Below are 26618 nucleotides of genomic sequence, written 5' to 3'. Positions count from 1 at the left end.
GATGTGCCCTTTCTGAGTGGTGGTCTCCACTGATTGGTCAGCGCCAGGGCAGGGGGCCCTTCACTAGTCATTGCAGCTGGTCCTGATGTAGCCCCCCTGGTTTTGCTGCTTTCCTGGGCCTGGAGCTGACATGCAGCTGAGGGAGGCCTAGATGGTATCTCTAGGGAGGTGCCTTCTGTATCTGTTATAAATTGCTCTGCCAATTTGTTCGGCTCTCTCTTAGTGTCCCTGTTCCACTTGTCCTGGCTTACTGCTTGTCACAAAAGGAAGAGTCACATGTCTCTTACTTTAAAAGCTAGAAAAGGCCCTGGCCAGTGTTGCTCAGTGTTTGGAGTGTCAGCCCATACAGGGAAAGGTCACGGGTTCGATTCCTGGTCAAGAGCATGTACCTGAATTGCAGTTTCAATCCAGGGCCCCAGTGTGTGGGAGGCAACCCATAGATATGTCTTTCTCGCATCGATGTTTTTCTTTCTCTCTCCCCCCACTTCCACTCTCTTAAAAAAAAACAAAAAAAACAAATCAGTGGAGAAACTATCCTCTGGTGAGGATTAACAGCAACCTGAAAAAGCTAGAAATGATGAAGCTTAGTGAGGAAGGCATGTGGAAAGCTGAGACAGGCCAAAAGCTGGGCCTCTGTAGCAAACAGTTAGCCAAGTGGTGAATGTGAAAGAGAAGTTCTTGGAGGAAATGAAAAGCAGCCCTCCCCTAGTTAATACGCCAATGATAAGAACAGGCCTATTGCTGATAGGGCGGGGGTTTTAGTGGTCTGGACAGAAGATCAAACCAGCCACAACATTCCCTACGCCCAAGCCTAGTCCAGAGCAAGTCTTCAATCCTCTGCAGCCCGAGAGGTGAGGACGCTGCAGAAGGGAAGTCCAAAGCTAGCAGAGGCTGATTCCTAAGGCTTAAGGCTCAGATAATGCTTGGAATTTTTTAGCAGTAAAGTCTTTTTAATGAAGGTAAATACATTGTATTTTTAGATATAATGTTATTGCAAACTTAGTAGACCACAGTATAGCATAAACATAACTTTTATATGCACTGAGAAACAAACAAAAATACTTTTTGTGATATTTGTTTTACTGTAGTGCCTAGAACAGAACCTGCAATATGTCTGAGGTATCCCTGTCAATCTGCGGTTCCTACCACCCCCTATTTGGGTTCAATTCATTTGCTAGAGCGACTCGCAGAACTCAGGAAACCAGAATACTCACTAGACTCTTACAAAGGACATTAAATGATACAAATCCACATCCTGGTGAAGAGATGTATGGGGAGTTTGTGTCCTTGTGGAGTTTGAGGCCAGGCATGGTGACACGTGGAAGTAAGGGTTCTGATTCACTAACCTAGAAGCTCCCTGAACCCCGTCCTTTAGGGTTTGCATGGAGCCTTCATGATGTGGGCATGACTAATGACGTCACTGGCCATGGTGACTGAGAGTTTCAGCCCTCTGTTCACAGCTGGTTCTCCTGACAACCAGCATCCCCATCTCTAGGGGCTTTCCAAAAGTCACCTCATCCACATCAACTGAGTTGAGATTGAAAGAGGCTATCACAAGACATCCATTTATGGCTCTGAAGTGATTTTAGGAACTGAAGACAAGAGACCAACTATAACAAAAGGTCTTCCCATTGCCCTTAACACTTAGGAGATTCCAAAGGTTTGGGGAGCTGTGAGCCAGGACGGAAAAACCAACGTATCTATGATAAAACCACTCACAATATGCCCGTTCTGGATGGAGGCTGCCCTCTGTTTATCTTGATGTCCTTCCAATGCCTCTCGAGGTTTTTCTCACTTCCTCGATGTTGTCATCCTTTCTGAGGACTTTTATTGTCACCCTTTCTGATGACTTCCAAAGCTGTATCATCAGCCTATGTCTGTACAGCCTGCTGCCTCCTGGGCTATGCTATCCGGCTGTCCCTCTGGGACCTCCAAAGCACACCTCCAAAATTTAACCTGACACCTTGCTCTCTCAGCCTGTTTTTTCACTGTTGCCATTCAGCTCAACCTAAAGCCCAGATGTCATCCTAATTGGCTCCTTCTCCTTCATCTTCCACCCACAACGACTCATCAAGTCTTGCCAACTTCTCTCCTACAGGGAGTTTTCTCCGTCCCCATAGCTCATTGTGGTTTCTAAACCTGTTATTTCTATAGCCTGGTTGTCCTGCCCCTGATACCAGCAAAGGGTAACTTTGTTCAAGCTCAGACTTGATGAGGTCATTTCCCCAATGAAAATCCTCATTTTACTCAAAAGATAAAACCAAGCTTTATTCCTCAAAAACTAAACATAGAGTTACCATATGACTCAACAATTCCACTCTGGGAAAACCCCAAAAAACTAAAAGCAGGGGCATGAGCAGGTATTTTCCCACCTGTGTTCATAGCAGCAAAATAGCCACAAGGTGGAAACAACCCAAAGGTCCATGGATGGATGGATAGATTAACAATGTAGCATAGACATACAGCGGAATAGTGGTTGGCCTTAAAAAAGAAGAAACTTCTGCAGAATGCCACACATGCTGCACCATGGATGTTATGCTAAGTAAGTTAGCCAGTCACAAAGGGCCAAATGCTGAGTGATTCTACTTATATAAGGCACCTAGAGCAGTCATATTTGTGCTTGACTTTCTATAGAATGTAGACTGGTGGTTGCCTGGCATTGGGGGAGAAGGAATGGGGAAGAAGTATCACTTGAGGGAAATGCCAAAAGTTCTGAAGATGGATAGTGGTGCTGGTTGCATAGCCCTGTGAATGTACTCAATGCCACAGAACTATGCACTTAAGTATGGATAAATGGTAAATGTTATGTTGTGCATATTTACCACAGTAAAAATAAAAGCAAGTAAAAAACCACCAAGCTCCTCACCATGGCATATAGGTCTTTCTGGATTAGCGCTCCATCCACAGCTCTCAGCACACCACTAACACCTTCTCCTACAGCTCTCAGTCCTCAGAAGAAGTCAGTGACCTGGGGTCCTCACAGCCCCTGACCAATTCTTTTCCCTTACCTTCTGAATTTCAGCAAACTCTCTGCTGCTTAGTTTCCCCAGGCACCCCAGCCCTTCAATTGGTCTTCTAGGAATGGTTACCCAGGTTTTGGGTCTCTTTGATTTTGTCATTTGTCATCCTTGGCTGTGGCAGGAGGGTACCAATGTTCTCCTCTCTGAGGTCCCCCACCCTCACCATGCACTCTGCCAGCCTTTTCCCTGCACCCAAGCTAAGAACCCCATGCTTGTTCCCCTGTCAAGTTAAAGGCTCAATTCTCAGTGTATCTCAAAATTTACTTTTATAGTCAATAACCTGGGAAACAAATCCGCTTTATACACTCCCCTTCAGTTGCTCTTAGTCATAGAAATAGCTTTGAACTTGAGTTATGTAGATGTCCAGCAAGTTTCAGTAACCTAAGTTAATGTGTTATAATGGGCACACTTAAAGCAAGGTAGGAATTGTTTTACAAATAAAGCAGGGAATGAAAATGTCTAAAACCAGGATTTAAACTAACTTAAAACATTGATTTCTGAATTCATTATTGTCTAAGTCATACTGCAGAAATCCCAAAGTCTTAGAGGCTAAAACAAGGGAGGGTTTACTGCCCAGCCAGTATAGCTCAGTGGTTGAGCATCAACCTATGAACCAGGAGGTCACGGTTCAATTCCTGTCAGGGCACATGCTTGGGTTGCAGGTTTAATCTCCAGTGGGGGGCAGGTAGGAGGCAGCTGATTAATGATTTTCTCTCATCACTGATGTTTCTATCTCTCTCTCCCTCTCCCTTCCTCTCTGACATTAATAAAAATATTATTTTAAATAAGTAAATAAATAAGATAAAAACAAGGGTTTATTTCTCACTCAAATTACATGCCCTTCATGGGTTAGCTCTATGCTGTATTCATACTAGGAGGAAGGAACAGACCATATTTGGTATGTATATTTTTGTGGCAGAAAAAGAGAGAGAGAGAGAGAGAGAGAGAGAGAGAGAGAGAGAGAGAGAAATGGCAGAATGCACATGGCTTCTGAGATTTTCATCACTTTCACTCTCCTTGAACAGGCCAAAGCCAATGTCAGTGGGCAAGGAGATATAATTCTGTCATTTCTACGTAATAATTGGAAATAATATAACCTGTTCCAGACCCACACTCTTGCTTATAAGTATTTCTTTCCTTCGGCCACAAAATATGCTCATCCCCTCTGCAAGGGAGACACCCTGAAAGTCCCATCCAATTATAACATCAGACTTGAGATCTAGAATCCCAGGAGATACAGCAAATGTGGGTGTGGCTTCTCTTAGAGACAATGTGAACTAACAAACAAACAAACAAATAAATAAATAAATAAAATGGGAGCTATATAGCAGTCTAAGACTGAGAGCAATTCTGAAATCCTGTTGGACAGACCTTGGGGTGAACAATATTCTTTAATTAAACCCTCATTCTGCATCCTGGAAATTACTCATGATTTCAAGCATAATGCCCAACTTCACCATGTAAGGGGTCCAGCCTTTCTACTCCCCATGCTCATCTAACGAGGGCGTTGGAAGTTGTGTCCTCCCTGGGGTCTACTAGTATATAGCCTCTCCTCATAATGTTATGCTCATAGAAGGTTGGGAACCCAACGATAATAGGGTTATGGAGTCCTTTAATGTTAGGCCATTGGCTCTTGGCCAGTACAGTTCTCTCCAAAATGTAGTCATCTATTTGGTTCCAATTGGTGTATACTTGTAGCCACGCCCAAACTTATCTTTGAGACACACTTCTCTCTCAACTTAAGAGCCAGCTTCCTGGAGAGTCACCTAACGCATTCAGAGGTTTTGACAGGGACACTTGGATTTGTTTTAATAGGCCTATATTGCTATTTAAATCATTTCTCCACTTTCTCTCTTCCTAGTTGGAGGTGAGAAATAACTATTTTTCCTGCAAGTCCAGGAATTTCTGAGTTGTGTCTAGAATTGATTGCAAGCCAATCAATTCTTTTCTGAGCTCATCTCCTTCTTGTAGCACCCTGTCAGATGCAGCTATTTGCAACTGGAGCGCTGTTTCCCACACTTTTTCCCCAAAGCCACAAAACCGTTCAATAGGGATCTGTCCTACAAGTTACCACAGGCAATGATTTTACCAAGTGTTTTGCTACTGCATAAGAAAGGTGATTTTCTTTCTAGTCTCCAATAACAGTTTTCTCATTTCCCTCTGCCTCGCCCTGGAAGCCATACATCATATTTGAGAATTTTTGTAATGGTAGTCTATCATTTCTACATAATAATTTCAGCATTGTTTACTTAAAGCACGTTATGCTATGGTAGTGAAGTAGTCCAGAGTCTCTATGACTAATAACAAAAAGTGCATTTCTTTTTTTTAATTTAAAAAATATTTTTATTGATTTCAGAGAGGGAGATAAAGAAACATCTATGATGAGAGAGAAGCATCAATCTGTTGCCTCCTGCATGCTCTGCACTGGGGATCAAGACACAACCCAGCATGTGTCCAGATTGGGAATTGAACCATGACCTCCTGGTCAATGCTCAACCACTGAGCCACACCAACTAGGCAAAGAAAAAAAAAATCTTACATTATTTTTCCTTTTTGGGGATATCTGCAGGAATTTCCCACTGTATCCTCATCCTAGGACCCAGACAGAAGGAGCAGCCCCTACCTAGGGCATGCTGTTCTCATGGCAGAAGGAAAAGAACAAATGATAGAATCACACAAGGGCTCTTAAAGCTCCCAATGGGCGGTGGCATGTGTGACTTCTACTCACATCTCACTGGCTAAGAAAGTGACGGAACTGAGCCTGATGGAGATGTAGCGGGAAAGCATAATGCTGTCACCAGGAGGGGCAGAGCAGAACCAGGAATGCCGCACCTCCCTTCAGCTGCTCTTCCTCATAAACAGGCTATGAACTTGCATTTTCTCTTGTTAGAACGAGATCCATACTTACAGCAAGCTGGGAGTTGCTGGCTCCTGGGGAGATAATAAAATTTTTAGACATACTTCAGACAAATGCATTGTCTGAAGTATGACACAACTCCCAAGTATACAAGGGGTGACAGCAGATGGCTGGATGAGTAGGAAACCGAACTAGCAGGTGGCATTTTTTTTCCTCCAAGAGTCTTAGTGGAGGGGGATATGCTGAGCACACACGGTCTTCCCAGTAAGTTCACAAGTATGCTTGGAGCTGAACGTGATGGAGAACTGCTCATCTGATGTTCCAAAAAGCTGGGACAAGTTTCCATAAAAGGGCTTGAGGGTCATGCCCCAAGCAGAGTTCTCACCTCTCTTATTCCTCTTTATCTTCACAGTTCGACATGCAAAGGATAACTCTGGAAGAGTTGAAGCACATCCTCTATCACGCCTTCCGGGACCACTTGACAATGAAGGACATTGAGAACATCATCATCAACGAGGAGGAGAGCCTGAATGATACCTCGGGGAACTGCCAGACAGAGTTTGAAGGAGGTAGGTACCCCTGTTTCTGCTTTCTCCCTGGTCGGGGACAGGCCAACGACTTCACATCTTCTGTATGAAAAACGTGTTGACTGTCTCCTGACCTGGAATGGCCTTGTGCCAAAGCCAGGAATCCAGGACTGAGGTTAAAAGATCCTTTTGGTAAAATGCAATTGGTTTCTTTATTTTTTTTTTCTATATTTTCCCCAAACTCTGCATTTTTGCAAAACCTCCATTGGCCCTATCCTTCCTCCAGTGACTCTCTGTGGTCTGTGACCAGATATGTGGCTTTGTGGTGTTTGCCTTGACTTAGGAAAGGGCCTGTTTAGGCTGTCAGTAAATCTAGATCAACTTCTGTGGCTAATTGCGTGACTTGGGCAAGGAGTGTGCCTTCCCTGAGTGTGTTTCCTCATCTATGCACATCAAGTTAATATGGCCCTAACCAGTTTGGCTAGAGCTAGTGGATAGAGCGTTGGCCTATAGACTGAAGGTCCCAGGTTCGATTCCGGTCAAGAGCATGTACCTTGGTTGCGGTCATATCCCCAATGGGAGGTATATAGGAGACAGCTGATTGATGTTTCTCTCTCATCAATGTTTCTAACTCTCTATCCTCCCTTCCTCTCTATAAAAAAAATTGATAAAATGTATTTTTAAAAAGATAATTACGCCTACTTCTCAGGATCTTTAGAAATGGGATACCTCTATGCTGTGCTCTCCAAAGGCAATGGCCAAAAAGAGCCCTGTTCATGAAAGGATCCTGTGAACTTAGTGAAGTAGTTATAGAAGTAGGTTCCCCTGGGCCAAGAAAGAGCCCCCTGAGAGGCCATTTTTCTTGGGCTCATGGAGGAAAACAAAACCATCCTACCTTACCCCCGCAATCAGAAGAGAGTTCCAGGGAAGCTTAATGATCTGATCTCTCTTCCCAATGTTGAAGATCAGAACGGCTTTAACAGCTCTGATGTGTAGAATTTTAAAAATTCCATTAAAGCAGCAAAGCAGGCTTAACTTATTCAACACTGAGGTTTCTTACAGAGATCAAACTGTTTTTTCCTATTTCTTTTTTCCCTGAACATAATCAGAAGTTAATCTACAGATGGTAAGCTATATAATTATCAAAATATGTAAGACAATATATAGAAGAAGGTCACATAGACATGGGAATGGCATTTGATTACCTTGTCTTGGAGCTGACACATCAGAGCTGGCTGGGCCATGACAGAGAAGCTGCTTGGGTAAGCTGACCAGACATCCCGCTTTTTAACAATTTGTCCCACATCCTGTGGCGTTTTAAAAAAGTCCTGATTTTTGGAATTTTTTTAAAGAATATATATTTTATTGATTTTTCACAGAGAGGAAGACAGAGGGATAGAGTTAGAAACATCGATGAGAATCATCGATCACCTGCCTCTTGCACACCCCCTACTGGGGATCTGCCCGCAACCAAGGTACATGCCCTCGACTGAAATCGAACCCGGGACCTTTCAGTTCACAGGGCGACGCTCTATCCACTGAGCCAAACCGATCCCAGCCTGATTTTTGGAATTTTTAAAACACTGTGGGATGCCGGACAAATTGTTAAAAATCTGGACTGTCCCGCCAAAAGCGGGACGTCTGGTCACCTTATGCTTGGGGCTGAGCTGGTCCAAGTGGCCACAGCGATTCATTCAGACCTGCCCTCTCTGCCCCCTGCCTGGACTGCACTTCTGGGTCCATATGAAAGGTCATGACAAGAGGAAACAGGAGATGGCTTGTACTCCAAGGTGACAAACTAAATGAACTCAAACCAGGGAAATGGGGCATGGTAGGGACGGGGGTGAACTTGAGAGCAATGCCTCCTTGTAAAGACATTCAAATTCAACATGTTCAGAAGTGCTGTTGTCAGCTAACAGAACCCAGCTACGGTCCCAAAGCTGCCCTTGTCTCCTCCTTTGTGACCTGGGCCGTAGCATCTATGACCGTATTTGGAGTTGGAGCCACACAGACCATACAGGGCAACATGGTCACAGCCAATTCATTTCCAGTCAGACAGGCAAGGGGATTGGAAAGGTAATAGAGGTTCAAGGGCAGGGATTGGACTACAGCTGGGAAAAACAGCAGGCCTGGACTCCCATTCCGTCTCTTTCCTGTCTGACAGACTATGTGCTCAAATAGTGGAAGCATTTGGGGCTCCAGCCTCCCATGTCAGCAACTGTTCATGACAGAGGAGGAAAGAGTATTTTGGGGCATCTCGTTTTCCACAGGAGCGTCTGTTTGTGGATCGCTGTTTTTTTTTTTGTTTTTTTTTTTGTTTGTTTGTTTTGTGTGTTTTTTTTTTGTGTGTGTGTGTGTGTGTGTGTGTGTGTGTGTGTTTTTCAGAGAAATGTCATAAGTCTTAGTAATTTGAGAAAGGTCAGACTGCACTGGGAAGTAATCTGAACTTTATGCCATGTCTTTTTATTACTCAAAAGCTCATATATTAGTGAAATAAATGACTGACAAAAAAGATTTCCAAATAGAAGTCTTACTGGGTCTGCTTTAATGATTCATACAAATAACATTGGCAGCAGCTATCATTTGGGGTTGGTAAATGATAAGGGCCAGTCACTGTACTAGATGCTCTAAAATTCATGATCTTGTTTAATACAAGAAACATTATTTTGTAATTAGTACAGTGCTTTTGGAGTGATCTCTGTGACCTTGATTATATAATCCCTTTTGTATATTTTCATTTCAGAGAGTTGGGTTTTTCCCCCCCTTACATATACATATATACATATACATATATACAATTATACATATATACATATATACATTTATACATAGTCATCACTATTTGGCCCCAAAAGCAAGCTCATTGGTTTGTGGTTAGTTTAGATTATTTCAGTCTCAGATATGATTGTACTGTGGGCAAAGCTGTGTAGGAAGAGATGATGCACAGGGTCTGAGTTCACCCCCTGATGCCCCAGGATTGAACAAGTTCATTAAAGACCCTGTGGTTGAACTTGACCTCCTCCTTCCCCTCTTTCTTGCACTACTGCTTTCCACAACAGGGACATGTTGGCATTTTTAACCTCTCCCTGCTCCCTGCAGCGATCTGAGGGCACAGTGGCATGGCTCATGCCTTCTAAACCTCCTCACCGTCCTCCCAGCCCTTTGACCCTACTCTTCCCCATGCTATCAACTCTTGCTGTCCTTTCTTGCTCTAGCCTAGGCAGCATGCCCTGTTCAGCCACTTCAGCCATACCCTCACCAACATTTCCGATCCCTCACCCACCTATCAGCTTCCAACATGCCAACTCTTAAGTAAATCCAGCATCGAAATCTGAAGGCACAAGGTGGTTTCTTTTTTCAAGTGATGGCATGCATTTCTCCTTAGATCTAATCTTCATAACCCACATTGTCCAATGAGAGGGAAGGAAGCAGGCAGGAGATCCCCGCCCCCCAATCCAGATTCCAGAGCCCCAATCAGGCCTCCTGTCTTGCTGCTCCCCACCCAGAAGACCTTTCCTCCTGCTCTTATTGGAGCTTTGCTGAGCAAGTACATGCTCACCTATAGAGCTGGGGATCCACAGGCATTGGAAATCCTGCCCTATTTAATGTCAGAGGAAGGAATCAATGGAGAACAAAAACCTGAAGGTGCAGGAGGGCTTTGCCTTAAAAAGGTGAAAGGGCACATTTGTCTGTGAGCAAAGAGATGGTGCATGAAACAGATGTTTTGTGGCTGAGTGGAGTTTTAAATAAAGCCCCCATTCCATGGCTGTGCAGAAAGCAAAGCTTGAGTCATGACTGAGATTCTGGAGTGTGGAAAAGGTTTGAAAATGTGTCCTTAGGCAACCTGTGTGTCACGGAGTCAGAGATTCATAGGGGATTTCCAAATGCCATCAGTATCATTTTATGTCAGTGATTATACTTTTACTAAGGTGTTCACATTCTGTCCATGAAGTCAGGAGATGTTGATTATTCCTCCCACATGAATGGAACAATGAAAAAGAGAAAAATAAGCTAGGAGCCCCTGAGGTGTGGAGTCATTGATTGGAGAATTGGGTGTGGTTTTTTTTTTTTTTTTTGTCCTCTTAGTTCTCATTTTGGCTTGATTTTAGCCAATAGGATATTTTGGCTAAAAGTAGGAATTTCAGGCAACCCCAATTCCTTAGATCTTTTTTGAGCTCTCTTAAGATAACTTATGCTTGATGTCATTAGGTGTTAGTTGGAAACATTTGTGTTATAATTATTTTTAAAAATAAATGGGTTCATATCCACCAACATGGGTTAAATACAAGAATATGTGACTACCCACATATTCTTGGATGCCCATTCAGTGCCCATGCTACATAAGAGGAGTTTTGAGATGTTTTGTTTTAGTTCAACTGCTTATGGTCACCAGACATTTTGTTTTTGGAGAACATAAGCTCTGTGACACTGAGAGACAGGTTCATATTTAATTATTTGGTTCGAGTCATATGTGCAACTGAGCGGGCTTATAATTGAGTTATCTATTTGCCTATCCCTGATCCTTATTAAGCATTCTTATGACAAATTAAACTATATACTCAGTTAGGTAGTAATTGCTTCCAGTGTTTACTGCTTCATCCCTATTGATGCAGTCCAGGAAGAACGGGGTGGAAGAAAACTGGTCAGCATGCCAGCCAAGGGCTGGTCATTTGTTAATCCTTTCCATTGACCTGTCAGCACAGTCTGAGCGATAAGTTCTGTAGCTGCTGTGGTTCAGGTGAGGAAACTTAAGCTCAGCGAGTGGAATAAATTGTCCAAAGTCAAATAGAAAGTCAGGATTTGAACCCAGGTCTACCTGCTAAAGTCCTGCCCTGGCCTCTTCATTGTTGGGGCCATTTCCTTGGGCGTATGCATTACAAAGTCTCCTTACAGAGCACAGCTTCAGCGTCCTTTCTCGTTTTCCATTCCCTCGCCCATGAAATCATATTATATTTGGAAAGGGAGTAGAGATGCAGCAAGATCTGTGTGTGAGCCCTTTTGAGACACATAGCCCGTGTTGTCCCTAAATGGAACACCAGCTGTCAGATTTTTGTAGACGTTCTGAGGACATGCGCAGGGGAGGAAGTCAAGCGCATCAACCTGGGAGTGAGTTTCTGTGAAAGAAGAGCTGCTCTGTACCATTCAGTGCCTCAGTAGGAGGGACAAGAGGAATGATGGTAAAGGAGGTGACACAGGCCAGGTAGTCCCAGAGGATCCCTGTGCAGACTTGTGGGTTCTGTTTCCCTGTCCTGGGTAGACTAGCTGTGTGACAGTGACTCTTGAAGCCTTATTTTCCTTATCTGTCCAATGCAAAGATTGGGCAACAGCAGTCATATCTAGATTCAAAATTTTCTAGGCTCAGTGGGAGGTTAGAAAAAATTCACGGCCAAAGTCAAGGTCTCCAGCTCAGCCATCCTGCTGAAGTCACAACGTTCCTGTCCGGATGTCAAATGCACACCTGGGTGGGGAGACCTGGGTCATCACCTGGTCGTGCATATTGGGCATTTCATGCCCATCTGAGTGGAAAGGGCATGGTGTGTCATCTATACCATCTGCTCCCAGCTCTCCTGCTGCTGTGAGTGTCCTGAAATAAAACCTGCTCTCCTTGGGTAAATGGAGGAGGTTAAGATGTGCCTGAGGTTCATGGTAGGTGGTGAGACAGTAGACAGTTTTCAAATAAATTGGGGGCTTTAGACCAAAAGGAATTTTTCTTCTACTTGGGTACCCTTCCTGTAGGAAAGTTTTCTGTAGCCATGAATGAGGGATAGTGAGATTCTGAGACTCCAGATAGAGACCTAGGGAGATTTTCTTGATAAATTTGCATGATGGTTAAGCGTTTGAGCTCTGCACTCTGGACAGGGTTGACTTAAAATCCTGCCTCACCACATATTCGGTCATTGAGTCAGGTTTTTAAGTAAATGTTAGAAGCCTAATTTTCTTCATCTGCAAAATGGGAATCATATAATGACCTGTAGTTGTTATGATGATTAAATGAGGTAACATGAGAATATTTAGCACAACCCTTAACACATTAGTAAGCACTCAAAACAGGCAAACAAACAAAAAACTAGCCAGTCCCTAGCTCTAGTTCTCTTCTGATTGTTAGTTTTTCACCTGGAGACGCTGTGTATCCACATCTTTGAAGAATGGGGCAGGGGACAGATTTACAGGGTTTGAGTCATCCTCTTCACACATTCATTCCTAAAGGCAAGTCCCTGCTAACACTGGAGTCACCAAGAGTATTGGTCAACACTCTTTGGGTTTTAAGTTACAGAAACTCAACCCAGACCCCCTTAAACTAAAAAGCACTGGCTCAAATAATAGAAGTCAAAGAGATGTACTTTGGCTGACCTGGACCCAAAATGCTGATGCAGCACTCTCTCCTCACTCCCACCTGCTCTCTCTCTCCCTTTCTCTCTTTCTCTCTTAATCTCCTTCTCTCTGTCCTTATTTCTTCTCTGTGGGCTTCATTCTTGTGAAGGCTCTCTCTCCCTGAGGTGATGGGATTGTCTCTTTCAAGGTTCACCTCTATTCCAAGTAGGTCCGCCATGCCTACTGCTGGACCAAGCCAAAGGCTAGGGAGACTACCTGGCCAGTCCAGTTTGTTACATTGGAAGAAGTGGTTCCCTAGATTGAGTCCCACTAGGTGGAGAGGTATAGATCCTCAAATAAAAGGATGGATTTTGTTACAGGAAGGGGAAGGCACAATAATGCCTGCCACTGTACCACAGGTCCATAGCAGGAACCTCAAAGCCAGAAACCCAATACGATTTTGTGGCGAAGGGACCAGCTCCCACCCCCTGACAGAGTTTGCCCCTCTTCCTCTGAACAAGAGCATCACAAAACACCCAGCCTCACTCCTGTTCCCTTTAAGGCTGCATCCCCACCTCCACCTTCAGTCTTTTCTGATATCACGGATATATAGAAAAATCTCTTTCAAAAGCTCTTAATTAGTCCCACCTCAGGCATGGAAATATGCAATTTCCTAGACTCCGAAAGTGTGAGACCTGGAAGGATCACAAAGCAAGAACAGCTCCCAGACCCGGTAGCTCTGGCTTATTGCGAGAATCACCTGCACTGGGTTTTGTAATGTTTTAACCTTCCTGAGGCCCAAACTCCCTGCCAGAAATGTCACTTATGTAGTCTAGGTTGGGGCCATTCATCAAAAGTATAATGATTCCGACTTGCTTCACTTGGGAGCCAGTGCTTCTGAAGGCACACAGCCCGGTTTCCAAGCATATATTGAAGCCAGAGGGATTAAGAACCCGTTATATGCAGGGTCACCTAGCTGGTCAGGGCCAAAGTCTGTGTGGACTCCTATTCCCAGGAGAAAACCCAAGAGCCCTGGGACAAGGGGAAGGAGCATTCTGTGCTGGAGCTCAGACACCAGGCCTGGCAGCCAGGAGTCTGTCTGTGTTGGGGCTAGCAAGCTTTCAGATAATCAGGAAACGTCACTTCTATGTCCTCCTGTGTCAGCTTTCCCCAACTCACACTTACTATCCGGGCTACTTCCCTATCAAGTGCTACGCTCGGAGGGAGCTCAGACCTTCTGGGAAGGAAGACACAGGAAAGAGCACCAGCAGCATGGCCACTTCTGTGTTCCTAAGGTCCAAAAGGAACAGCTTCCTCAGGAAGTTAAACACAGAGTTACCATGGGACCCAGCAATTAATGGCACCCAGAGTAGGACCCTGGAAATATATTCACATAAAAACTTTTACACGAATATTCATAGTAGCATTTTTCATAATAGTAAACAACAACAACAACAAAATAGAAACAACCCAAATGTCCATCAACTGGTTAATGGATAAACAAATGTATATCCATTCAGTGGAATATTATTCAGTCGTAAAAAGGAATGGAATACTGATACATGCTACACATGATGAACCTGGAAAGGTTATGCTAAGTGAAAAGAAGCCAGGCACAGAAGGCTAGCTATCGTATGGTTTCATGTACATACAAGGCCAAGAATGAGCAAGTCCAGAGAGGGAGGCAGGTTAGTGATGGCCAGTTGCTGGGGAGAAGGGGGAAGGAGGAAGTGACTTCTAATGTGGATGGGGTTTCTTTTGTTTGTTAATCCTGATCTGAGGATATTTTTTCCATTGATTTTTTAGAGTGGAAGGGAGGGAGAGGGAGAGAGAGGTGAGACATCGATTGGTTGCCTCCCAACTTGCCCCTGAAATTGAACCTGCAACCCAGGTACGTACTCTTGACCAGGAATTGAACCCTCAGTCCTTTAGTATGGTGGTTGATTGCTCTAACCACTGAGAACACCAGCCAGGGCTGGATAGGGTTTCATCCTTTAGCCATCATACTAAATGTTTTGGAATTAGGTAGTGGCGATGGTTTCAAAACCTTGTGATTGTAGTAAATGCCACTGAATGGTACACTCTAGAAGGGCAAGTTTTATGGTATGTGACTTCTATCTCCATTTAAAATAAACAAATGAACAGCTAGTCCATTTAAAAGATTAAAAGACCAGGCCCTTTGGGAGCAGAGTCTCCTGTAAAGAACAGCCAGAGACCTGCTTGGCTGAGACAGAGATTGCTAGGAGCTGAGGCGGATGTGGTGGTCTAAGGGCAGAGGTGGGAAAGGGACAGGAGGTGATCTGGGGTCCTGCCGACTGAGCTTAGGAGCTGGATGAAAGGGAACATGCTTTTCCCAGCACGGGGCCTCTGCAGGAAGGCTGCAGGGGTGCGGATGCGTGCATGCGAAGAAGCACTGCTTTGGGAAGGTGCGTCTAGCCGCAGTGCGGATGAATGAATGAGGAAAGGAGCGGATGCAGAGGTTGGATCCTCAGTGCTGTGCTGCAGGGCAGAGGGGGAAAGCAGGCCTTCCCTCCTGCCCTCCAGGGATCCGAGAAGGAAACCTTGCATTTCTCTTGTGATTCAGGGTTTGACACAGCTTTCACTTTCTTTATTAGCTCATTGATCTTTAAAAAGAATTCTTGAGCTCAGAAGGATGGTGATCATTAGCTCCTTCACAGGCAGAGAAGCGGGTGCAGGAAGCCCAGGACTGCTCCTAAGTGGCAGTTAGCCAAGGAAACCAGACTTCAACTCCCCATGCACCCCAGGCTGACCCACAGTCTTGTTGGGGAAACTAAGCAAAGATTGTGATAATAAACAAATACTCACAGATACAGTGTGAGGCAAATGTGTGACAGCCAAAGACAGGCCTCAAATTACCAACAAACACATTAATTAGTGCCGGTCTATTCCCTGCCAATCACACCAAGTGTCGAAAGTGCATTTTCTTTGGATCTTTCTATTGCTGAACTCTGCCCTGCCAAGCAAAAGACTCAGAATAGAGTGTGTGTGCCGGAATTTTGAACCTGGATCTTAAATTATACTTGGGCTCAGATCCTACCTCCACCTTTGCCAAATGACCTTGGACTCCACTTCTTGGCACTTCAGGCCCTTCACCTGTAAAACAGGGACCCCCATGCCCAGCTCACGAAGGACTGCCACACTGCAATAAAGGAGCGCATAGCTAGCTCACATGGGAGGGGGTGCTCAATACATAAAGGGGAGTTTTTTATTGCAAAAGGGAATTCACATCCTTTGGGCACAAACTATTGCAGTACCTTCCTATATCCTTAGTCTTTACACCAAAGCAGGTTTTCATTACCTGCTTTTTACAGGTGAGGAAATTGAGGCCCAGGGAAATTAGCTTGCCCGAAGTCACACAGCTAGGATGTAAGATAATCACTTTTGGTCTGGTTCTGAAGCCCTCATTTTTTCACTCTGCTGTAAAACTTAGGGTGATGGCAGAATTGGGCATACAAGGACCCTCATCGGGGCAGAGTCTGAATTATGGACAAGCGATCTGTTTCAGAGGTCCTGGGGAATGAGCTGGAAGCTCCATTCAGCTTGCAGGATTCTGGTCTGGGTTCAGATTTGCTTGGACTCATACAAACTCTTGGCCTTGCCTCCTTCCATCTCTCTCCTCCTACTACTTAAGGGTTTTAGGTCAAAGTGCAGCCTCTGTCCTGGGAGATCACCCTGTAACCTTGTTTTGTGAGGGCTTCGGCAGAAACGTTCTTTGCCGCCCAGTCACACAACCGTCCTTTCCCTGAGCCCCCGCCAGCCTCAGGACGGCAAGGCAGCCGGCTGCCTGCAGACACATTTTATGCTGAGGAGCTGCTCAGAATAAATTAGCCAGTCCTCAGAAAGTGTTAGATACGCTACTTCCACATCGCATTTTATTTCGGCTTCAGTCCTTCCTTCTCAAGCGCCACCTCCCTTTCCCTTCCTGAGGGGCTGGCATCTTCACGTTTGCCCATCCTGGGGGAGGGGAGGCACAGTCCTGCACAAGAGGATTGTCTTCCTTCTGCTAAGAACCTATAGATTCCAAAACCTAGACATGACCAGCAAGTAAAGAACTGAATCAAAAAGACTTTCAATTACCAAAGGGAGGTAGAAGCCTAGTGGGTCCAGAAGAATTAAAGATAACAAGATAACAGGAATTAGAAATAACAAGAGATGATGGCAGCAATAACCAACCTTCACTGGTGAGGGAGGTTGTGCCTGGGCACTGGTCTCTGTGAAGTGTGGGTACTGTAGAAACTCCCCGATGGATGGAACTTCCAGAGGCCCCTTCTCTCAGTGAGAGCTGTTTGCCTTTGGACACATCACCGGACTCCTACTGCTTCCCCGTTATTTCCAGGGATCCGAGGAGCCACCGATGTCAAAGAGAGAGGTACTTGAAATGGAACATTTTTAAAGGCGAGTCTAGCAGAATGGCCCCTTTTTCAAATGAGAGGTACTTTCAGGTTCTGTGCCAGCCCTGGGTTTCTTAACATCTGAATATGAAGAATCATTTCCCCTCATCCCCCCACCCCAGTGTCCCTAACACACACACACAGCTACCTCCTGTCCCCAGCAACTCAAACTCTGATTCTTTGGCTATACCCACACATACAGAATCAAAACTTTGGGGGTTGAGCCCAGTGACCCCCTAATCACCTGTCAAGTTTATTAAAACACATTCCTGGCCTTTACCGTCAGAGATTTTTGATTCAGTGGGGCCTGAGCATCCGCATTTATATCAAACTCACCTGGTGCTGAAGCTCTGGTGTAGGGAGCCTCCAGGGCACAGGTTTCTTCCATAAACTAAGCAGTACACTGTGTGCAAGATCACTGCAGGACAGGAGGGGAGGAGGTGTAGACAAAAAGGAGGAAAAAAGAAATCTGGCCTGGGAAGTGATGCCTGGAAAAGAGACTTGTTCTTTCTCAGCACACGTTACCAAAATTCTTTCTTGTTATTTCCAAATTCGTGGTCCATATTAATAACCCACTAATTAATGCCTTGTGGTTGAGAGCCACTGATGGTGGGCCTTAGAAAAGTGGTGCAAGAGCTGGCCTGACAAAAGGATGAAGAGTCCACAATCCCAGGGCCCAAGGTCAGACCCCTGGGGCCGCAGGATCTTCATACCAGTCTTGTCTAGATGCATTGGTCCCCACTTCTCAGACATCAGCATGCACCAGGATCACCCAGTTAATCCTCAGTCACCAACTCAGTAGATCTGGGGTGACACCCCACCTGAAAAGCTGCATTTAAAAAAATATCTATATATCTATATTTTTTCTATATTTGTATTGACTTCAGAGAGGAGAGGGGGAGAAAGATAGGCATATCAATGATGAGAGAGAATCATTGATCCGCTGCCTCCTGCACACCCCCTACTGGGCATTGGGCCCACAACCTGGGCATGTGCCCTGACTGGGAATTGAACTGTGACCTCCTGGTTCATAGGTCAACACTCAACCACTGAGCCACACCAGACACCAGCCGGGCTAAAAAATCTGCAGCCCTGTGTGATGCAGACACTGCTTGCCCAGGGACCCCTCTCTAAGCAACTTCCAGCATTATTTTCTATGTGCCCACAAGTGATTCTAGAGTCATTTAGACCAGCAGCCACCCAAGAACAATCCTGGGAAAGGTAAGCTGCCTCCGGCCCCATAGGGCTGTTTGTGATCAGCCGCCTCAGATGTGGCAGCCAGGCATTCCGCAGAAACGGTCACAGCAGGTCCCGGCTGATGCCCCTTTGTGAAACTCACTCTGAAAGGTTCCATGTTTCCTCCCTCAGAAAGTCACGGGGACTCTATTACATCTGGAAATCTAGACCTGACTCCCTGAACATCACATTTGTCACGGTCTTTGGTATAGAAGCCTCACCGTTTTATACCATTTGCCAGAACACGTTCAGATGTTCAGAGTGGTCCCAGAAATGGACTTGACCAGCCTGCATCCTGTGGCCTGGACTCGGGCTTGTTGAGGAAGAGGCGCAGCCTGTCTCATCTCACTGTGTCCTGTCTCTCCTCTCTCCCCCTCTCCTCCCCCAGTGCACTCCCAGAAACAGAACAGGCAGACCTGCGTCCGGAAGAGCCTCATCTGCGCCTTCGCCATGGCCTTCATCATCAGCGTCATGCTGATCGCCGCCAACCAGATCCTGCGGAGCGGCATGGAGTAGCCGCCTCCCGCCACCGGCCGCTGCGGCCCCCGCTCACTGCGCATGCGCACGCCCTGCGGGCCGACTCCTCCTCCACAAAAAGCATATCTGGACGATGCAGACGCGGCACAGTTCGGTGAAGAACCCCGAGGTTGCAGTGCAACCTCCTCCGTTGCAAGTCCACTTCATCTCCTTGGCAGGGACACACAAGGGCTGTCTTCAATGCTTTAATGGTTTTGTTTCCTAATGCAATAAATAGCCAGGAGTTTTCCGAAGGATCGCTTCACCCACCTGCAGAAACTCCGAACAGGAACTTCATTTTCATCTCGGAATTCCATGCGGGCCAGTGGTAAGAGAGCAAGGGAGAGGCATGAACACACAGTCACCTCCCTGCCCCACCCTTTCAACCCCAGGGGGGCAACTGGAGACCCCTGAGGGCAACCCAAGGGGTGACTTCAGAGTTGCCGCAGAAGAGGGGGCTCTCCACCTGTCCCTGGCTTTCTCCTCCACCTAGTGGAGCCCCACCCCCACCCCCGGCAAGGCATGAGGGGAAAGCTGTCGGAGGGGTGCAGGACCTGCAGCTGCTCCCATGCTTCCGTTCTTACCGCCTTTCGACAGGACTCTAGTGGCAGAGCTGGGGAGTTCTCGGTTTCCATCTGCACTTGGCTTTCCGTTCCTAGAGCCCATCACGCACCAGCACTTTGGAATCTGCAGAGAGCCTTCCTCCCAGCTTTGCCGCTTGTGCTGCCATTAAAGAAAAAGAAAAAAAAAAAGAAGCATACTCGTGGGCATCTCTATAATCACATAGACACGTAGATAGACTATCTGGCTTCTTTATGTGTGGCATCCTTCTTCCCCAGTCACTTACTCCTCATATAAGCTTACCCTCCGACCCGCAGCCCTGCCTTTTGGGTGGGAGAGGTCTGAGTTTGGGGGACGGGGACAGACTGGCGGTGAGGAGGGGTGGCAGCCCTCGCCCTGGTCATCCGCATCAATGGAGCCCGCACACGACTCCCTGCCGGAAGACCTCTGTGAGCTAAGGTCCTCATGCATCTTACCTTTTCCTCACCTTACACTTGGCTTGTAAGTTAGTCTTCCCCAGATAAGAAGAGGAGTACAATCCAGAGTGGAAAGATCAAACTACTGTATTTTCCATACCATCTTCAGGCATTTGGATCCTGCAACTGACTCATTTTCGTGAGAGAAATAAACAAACAAAAAGATGTTAATAAGCTTAGTACAGGTCATGTACTCCTGCCTACAGAATTCTTCTGCTGGGGAAGGAAACGGAATCCAGAATTCTGTTCCAACACCATTTCAAGTCTGTAATTTCCTGACTTTTCCTACATGTCGTATCAGCCACCACTGTTAATTCAAGCTTGCATAGTCTGGTTAGCCAATACCCTTTCAATGGAACATTTCCCTTTGTACTTTTCCAAGCTCAGGTCTTTATGTCTATGATGGGATTGTCTTGCTCCTCTTGCAGCCGAAAGCTTTGAGGTTCCAGAACCTTTCCTTTCTCGCTTCAGCTAGGTAGGCTTTTGGGTGGGGTGTGTGTTCCTGAACCTCTCCTCGAGCCCCCCTCCCTCTCCGCCTTCTCCTTACTGCCTTCTCGGACGTGGAGCATCCACAGTCTCCGTGTAGGGTCTTCATCCAATTCACCTCTGCACGTGCTTCAGGCAGCAGCCTGGGGGCAGCTGTAGAACTCCCCCCCCCCCCCCGTGGGAGACCGGGAATATTCATGATGAGCACAAGAAAAACTAGGGTTTGAGCCATAGTACAGAGGAGGGAGCAGGTGGAAGCTTTCGAGAGTCCAGGGGCATGAGAGTCTCTCTGTGAGCATGCCTGGCGTCCCACACATCCAGGCCAGGAAAGCACCAGCCTGCCTGCCCACCCTGCCCTGCCACAGCACACCTGCCTCTCCTCTCTCCCTTGCCTGACTCACCATACCCCCCCTCCCCATCAGAATCCTGAACAAGAACAGGTCCAAACATAGCATACCAATAGGACAGCTTCATCATCAGCTCCTGCCCAAAGCAGTTGGCCCTCCCTATCTGGATTGCACTCAGGTGGGAAGGACCCCTGAACCACTAGACTACATTATACTGGGGGTCAGGGGGTGTGCAGGATCCTAAGTAGACTAGATAGAGACCCCAGGGTCGATTCTTAAAGGACTGTGCCCCACAAGAGGGGATTGCAATGCTCTAGGTGAGGCTGGACTTGAGAGCTATGAAAGCATACTTCAGAGGCTGCTGTCTGTAGGTTCCTCTGCCTCTCGCTGGAGAACGGGGACCCCGGTGATGGGAGGGTTAGTCTTTGCTGGAAGGCAGGTTAGCCACCACGCAGGGTGGAGATTAAAAGAGTTCCCAAAAGGCACCAACAGCCTGTTCTCTACAAAGTCCTCCCCACAAAGAGAACTTCTCTCCCCTCCCAGTGACCGGGAAGACAGCCATCCTGCCCCGGAGAAAATCCGGGAGAGAGCATTCTTTGTGGGGGTTGCTAGGGAGAGAGGACATGAAGGAATCCACAAAACTCTTCGATGGGCTAGAAGTGAACCTCCTCCATGATAACCTCAGATGTGTCCCACAGGCTGCAGTGTGGGGACAAGCCAGAATGGTGGCCTTCCTGAGGCTTTGAGAGCTGAGAGCTCGTCCTAGTGACTTGCACCGCGGCTGCTTTGTCTGGATGGTCTTTGTCAGGCAGCTCAGGGTGTTGACTGCCCCCAGCCCACCCCCAGTCCTGTCCACACCAGTGCGCTCCAGGGCTCCATACCTGTCGGTGTCCTCACAACAGGGATGAAGACTAGACGATCCTGGTCCCCCATGCCTGTGGCCCCAGTGGGAGGTGACCTCTGCAGGAAATGAGAGGGAGGACATCAACTCTCCCGCTGTGCTCTTAGCCACTAGACATAGCGGTCTATTCTGAGTGACTGGCAAATTGAGTTTGGCTCATTCTTGTTGCAAGAATGGGTGCCCCCCCTCTCCTCAGGCCACACAGGGATGATCAAGGAGGCACTCTGCCTGAGAGACAAGAAATACAGACCCTGACGCTCTTGGGCCCCCCCCAACCCCCCCCCTCCCCGAGAAGCTGTCACCTCTCACTCCAGAAGCAGGGCCCCCAAACAGGACCCAGCATGGGAACTATTAGCAGTGACTTCCAGAATGTGTGTGTGGGTCCCATGTGACCAATCTGTAAAAAAAAAGGGGGGGGGGGGTTGCCATGGCAACCCTTGCATTCCACCCAGAGTTCGCCAAGGCACACAAAAATAGGGAACATTCTCTTAAAGAACACTCGGGTTCTGCCTGATTGCAACCTGACTCCCTGCATCCACATCCTGCTGCGGGGAAATTACCCTTAAAACATCTCCTGGTTCCTCTGCCCTTTTTTCTTTTGTGCTTGAACCTGCCCTCCCATTTGCTCAGGAGAACAGGAGCTACCCGGGAGCCAGGTACCATCCTCCCTACTCTCCCCCTCCCCCACCTCCCAGGGCCCAGAGCAAGGACCTCTCAGTCTGGGGGGAAAGTCAGAAGTGTCATCTGGAAGGCAGAACTATTTTAAGACCCAGTCGTCCAAAGCATCTGTTTGCCGGTTAAGAAACTCTCCCACGAGCCAGAAATGTGAGCTGACGTGAATCGAAGTTGACATGTGGTCTTGGGCAAGGCCAGTGGTTTCAGGAGACGCTGGGTATTCCATTTGCAGAGATGATATGTCCTGCAAGTCTTCGTTCTTGATACCTGCTCCTGTCTCAGGTTTCACAGGACAAATGGTCTGCTCCAGCAATTCCCAATCTTTTTCATCTCATGGCTCGCATAAGCTAATTACATAAATTCTGCGGCACACCAAAAAATATATTTTTTACTGATCTGAAAAAAAAAAAAAGGTGTAATTTTGATTCATGCACACTGGATGGCTATTAAGTTGGCTGTTGTCACTTTTTTGACAACCTAAAGGAAAAGAGGTCAGTGCCCCTGACAGGCAGGCAGTGAGGGCATGCTTGAAAAATGTATGCTGCGCACCAGGGGCCTCGGCACACCGATTGGAAACTGCCAGTCTGCTCTCTATAGCTAGCCAGGAGAACCTAATGAAAGATGGCAAGCACAGTTTGACAACAATGCCTCTCCCGACCTCCCATCCACGGAATCCTAAAGTGATCTATCTAAGCACTAGGAGAAATTTATTTTATTGCAAATGCCTTCTCTACGTCTAAATCCAGAATCAGATCATAAATCAAAGACAATTGCTCTTCACCAGTAGCTAGAGCCTCCTGGGACCATGGGCATGCCAAGAAGAGCACAGGTGTGACTTCAGCACCGCTCCACCCCGTAGCTGGGCTGGCCCAGCCGCGGTGGCCAGATGCTGTGGCACCCTGATCTGCGAGGCCCTGGCTCTCCGGCCCCATGGAGGCTGCTGAACGCTGCTCCTCCCAGATGGAGGCCTTGCATCATACTGGCTCATCTTCCTGCATTTCTCCAAAGGCCCATAGGAATCACGTCACTCACCCTGCTCCACTGACACACAGAGAAGGTCCCAAACCCCACTGTAAAAAGGAGGTGCCCCTTTTGCTATAACGCCATGATAATGCAGATGGGCTGAGCTTAAGCTTCTAGACTGCGGCACACACCAGTTACATTACCTTCCCTGCAGAATATCTGTCTGAAATGACCACAGGTCAAGAGTTGTCACGTGGCCTCTTCAGCAACCTCTCAGGGCTAAAAGTCCGTAACCTAGGGGCCTTGCATAGCCATTCTCCCTCACCACCTCATGGCTAAATGCCCCCAATAGGGGGTGGGGGGGGGAGATCCATCAGAAATAGAAAAGAAACAGCAGCTAGGGTTTTCAATCTGAATTATTTACAGTGATGGAAAGAGAGGAGGGTTTGGGCTGCTTTTATGGACCCTGTCTCCATGACAATTTAAATGTCAGAACTGTTCAGCCTCACTCTATCCTTCCTTTGACTTAGTCACTCAGGGGACTGTCCTCAGTTAAGTGGCCTTGCCAGAGACACTTGATTTGGAGGAATAAGGTCAAGTACACAAACCATCCAAGCATTTCTCTTGGTATCCTATGCTCATCGCTATTGCAGCTATGGTTTCTACTTCTTATTGATTTGGGGCCCTTTTTGATATGGTCTCAAAGGACATTGTAACAATGCTCCGAAAGTCTTCAAGGTGACATTAGTTTGACTCAGTTGGCTTGAAATAGAGCCACAGAGAATCAGGTGTTGCCAGTCCCACAAAACAGTTCTCTAAAACTGGAAAAGGCGTATCCAGCCTCCTGCCCCTTGCCCCTACCTTGGGTAGCTTGCGCAGCCCCCTTGGGATGCTGGCGGAGCCCTCATCCATCTCTTTTCCTTGAGCATGATGGGTGGATGCTTCTGACACTGTTAGAAGTTATTGTCCAAGTGAAAGGATGCAGAGGCCGGAACTTTCCAGTGGAGAGGAAGAGCAGAATAATTAGGAAGAAATACCCCAGGGAATGCAAAATCCAAGGGTGATGTTGGCACATGCCTGGACCTGAGAGAGAAAAAGACAGTGTTTAAAGGGCTGCAGAGGCTGGTCTCTGAACATGTTGCCTGTCTGTCAGGTCGGCTTTGGGAACACAGGGCACTGAGTGCCGTGGCGCTGCTGCCATCAGCCTGTTCCCAAGGATATGCACTGGGAATCTCAAGAGCAGGCTGGCTGCTCCTCTCTCCTTGTGGGGAGCTGATAGTGGCCAGGCCCCCAACACCTCTCCCAGGCTCTCTGCCTGGCCTCGGACCTGTTGAACTGAAGCCAGGAGAGCAGAGCATAGAACCAGGCGTGCTGGCAGCTCTTTCAGCTGGGAAGGGCACAGGAGGCAGGACCCCAGGTGCCCCTGCCACCCACCAGCTGGGTAATTCTGAGTGACTTCCCTTCTTGGCCTCAGGTTTCTCATCTCTAAAGGGAGAGGAAAGGTAAACCAGATGACCCGGAAGAGCCCTCCCCTTGTGACTCGTTTGTCTGAAACAAGTCAAAACGAATGCCCATACTTGACAGGGCCTTATAATCCCCTATGAATCACATTAGTGACCGCGTTCCTTTTTTTAACACAAGTGCCAAGAGGCCGTTTGTAATAAAGCATCTCGTGTGGTGTCCATTGCCTATAGACGAAACAATGCAAATTGGCTCATATCAAATGTGTTGCGGACAGGAGGTTTCATTTACTTTCTAGGGTCTGGCTGATTCAAGGGAACGTGTCCTGGCTTAGCCAGTGTGAGAAAGAAGGGGCTTTGATCACCTTACCACAGGTTGCAGGAGTCAGAACACGTGCGGAAGCAGGGGGAAACAAAGCCAGATTCCAGGAAAAGGTGCTTGTTTCTCCAGCTGAGAAAGCCCAAAGGAGCTACAGAATAAAGAGCACAACTTCCGACCATCTCTATCTTTCCTTTCTGTCTGGCCACTGGAATGGCAGTTCTAGTGTATGTGACTGTGGTTTGCAGTTACTTGTGACCCTGCAGAAGGGAGCTGTGTGACCTCTGGTGACGGTCAGGAATTAGACGGACAGTCTAGGGAGACCAGCTGCCTGCGCTTGCCCTTTAGCTGGTTGGTGACGGAATCCAGAGGCCTGCTGGAGGTGTGGGCCAAGCATGATGAGGGGGAGAGGGCAGAGAGTGTTTGCAGGAACCCCCCAAGTCTCCAGCCCTTCTGCCCATGACAACATAACTCCTAGGTTTCAGTCCTTTTTTTCTTTTCTTTTTTTATTTCTATTCTTCCCTGGAAAGACCTAGATTGGCCAGGAAAGGGAAATGTACACAAGCCCATGTCTCTCAGCCTCTCTCCAAGGAAGATCAAAGAATATTCTTTCTTGCTGACCCAGAAATGAGGTTTCGGAGGTCCTTGAATGGCTGCTTAATGGGATTTGATTTTCTTCCCCGATTCTGAATCCAGGAAGAGGCTATGTCGCCAACGACTAACCGAAGACAATGCCCTCAGAGGGGAATCGGACCCGAAAATCTGGTTAGGGAGTAGGGTTGGCAACTGGTCATCTATTGGAGGTGCGGGACCTCTGTGATCCTAGGGGCTGTCAGACTTGAGATGTGAATCTTTTCTCAAAGCACAGTGGCAAATGGCTGGGTGCAAATCGGAGTGCAGCTGAGGACGGTTATAACCAGGACAAGAGGAGCTTGGCTGCTCTCGTGTCCAGAATGGGCCACGAAGTCTGAAATCCTGGGTGACAATCTTCCCATTTACCTCATTCTCGCTTTTTTTTTTTTTTTTTTCATGTAGTATCGGTTGATGATTTCTGCTATTAAGCGATGAGAGAGTCCGCAGACTAGTCAAAAGAAAATCTTTATATAAAATGTAAATATTAATATAAATTAACTCGGCATGCAACTTACTGATCCAATGAAGCATATATTATTAATATGTTATCTCAGTGTATAAAAGGAAAACTGACTGCCATATTTACCAGATGTTTTCTCTAACCAAACCTGTCTGTAAATATATAATCTGTATAAAAAAGAGTCTAATTTACCATTATTTATGCAATAGAAAAAAATAAAAGTTTTTTTTTTCTTTTGACGAGAGATTCAGTTCATTATATGTGGTGTAATTTGCAAATGGATCATGAATTTCATTCCTGTTGCCCTAATAGAGCAACCAGATCTCTTGGGATGGCAGTTCAGCAGCACCTCCTTCCAAGAAGGCAGCAAGGAAGCAGTCCATATCTGGTCCTGCGGTGGGTGGGATTTTGGAGGGAAATGATTGACATAAGGAGAAATAAGCTGACTGTGGAGCAT

The 26618-nt window shown here is 46.8% G+C and overlaps 1 protein-coding gene across 13 annotated transcripts in view; it reads left to right on the top strand.

The window, feature by feature from the left end:
* The window catches only part of CALN1 (calneuron 1), a 428626-nt gene extending 402226 nt beyond the window's left edge, over positions 1–26400 (top strand). For all 13 annotated transcript variants that reach the window (XM_084880732.1, XM_084880734.1, XM_084880736.1 and 10 more), the window contains 2 exons: positions 6290–6446; positions 18753–26400. In XM_084880732.1, the coding sequence (XP_084736858.1) occupies positions 6290–6446; positions 18753–18880 (285 nt within the window). In that variant the 3' untranslated portion in view covers positions 18881–26400. The remainder of the gene's footprint in view (positions 1–6289; positions 6447–18752) is intronic.
* Positions 26401–26618: the final 218 nt, after the last annotated feature.

This window comes from Pipistrellus hanaki (assembly GCF_964339955.1).
Source record: "Pipistrellus hanaki genome assembly, chromosome: 4".
NCBI lineage: Eukaryota > Metazoa > Chordata > Mammalia > Chiroptera > Vespertilionidae > Pipistrellus > Pipistrellus hanaki.
This window is presented reverse-complemented; position numbering and strand designations above follow the sequence as displayed.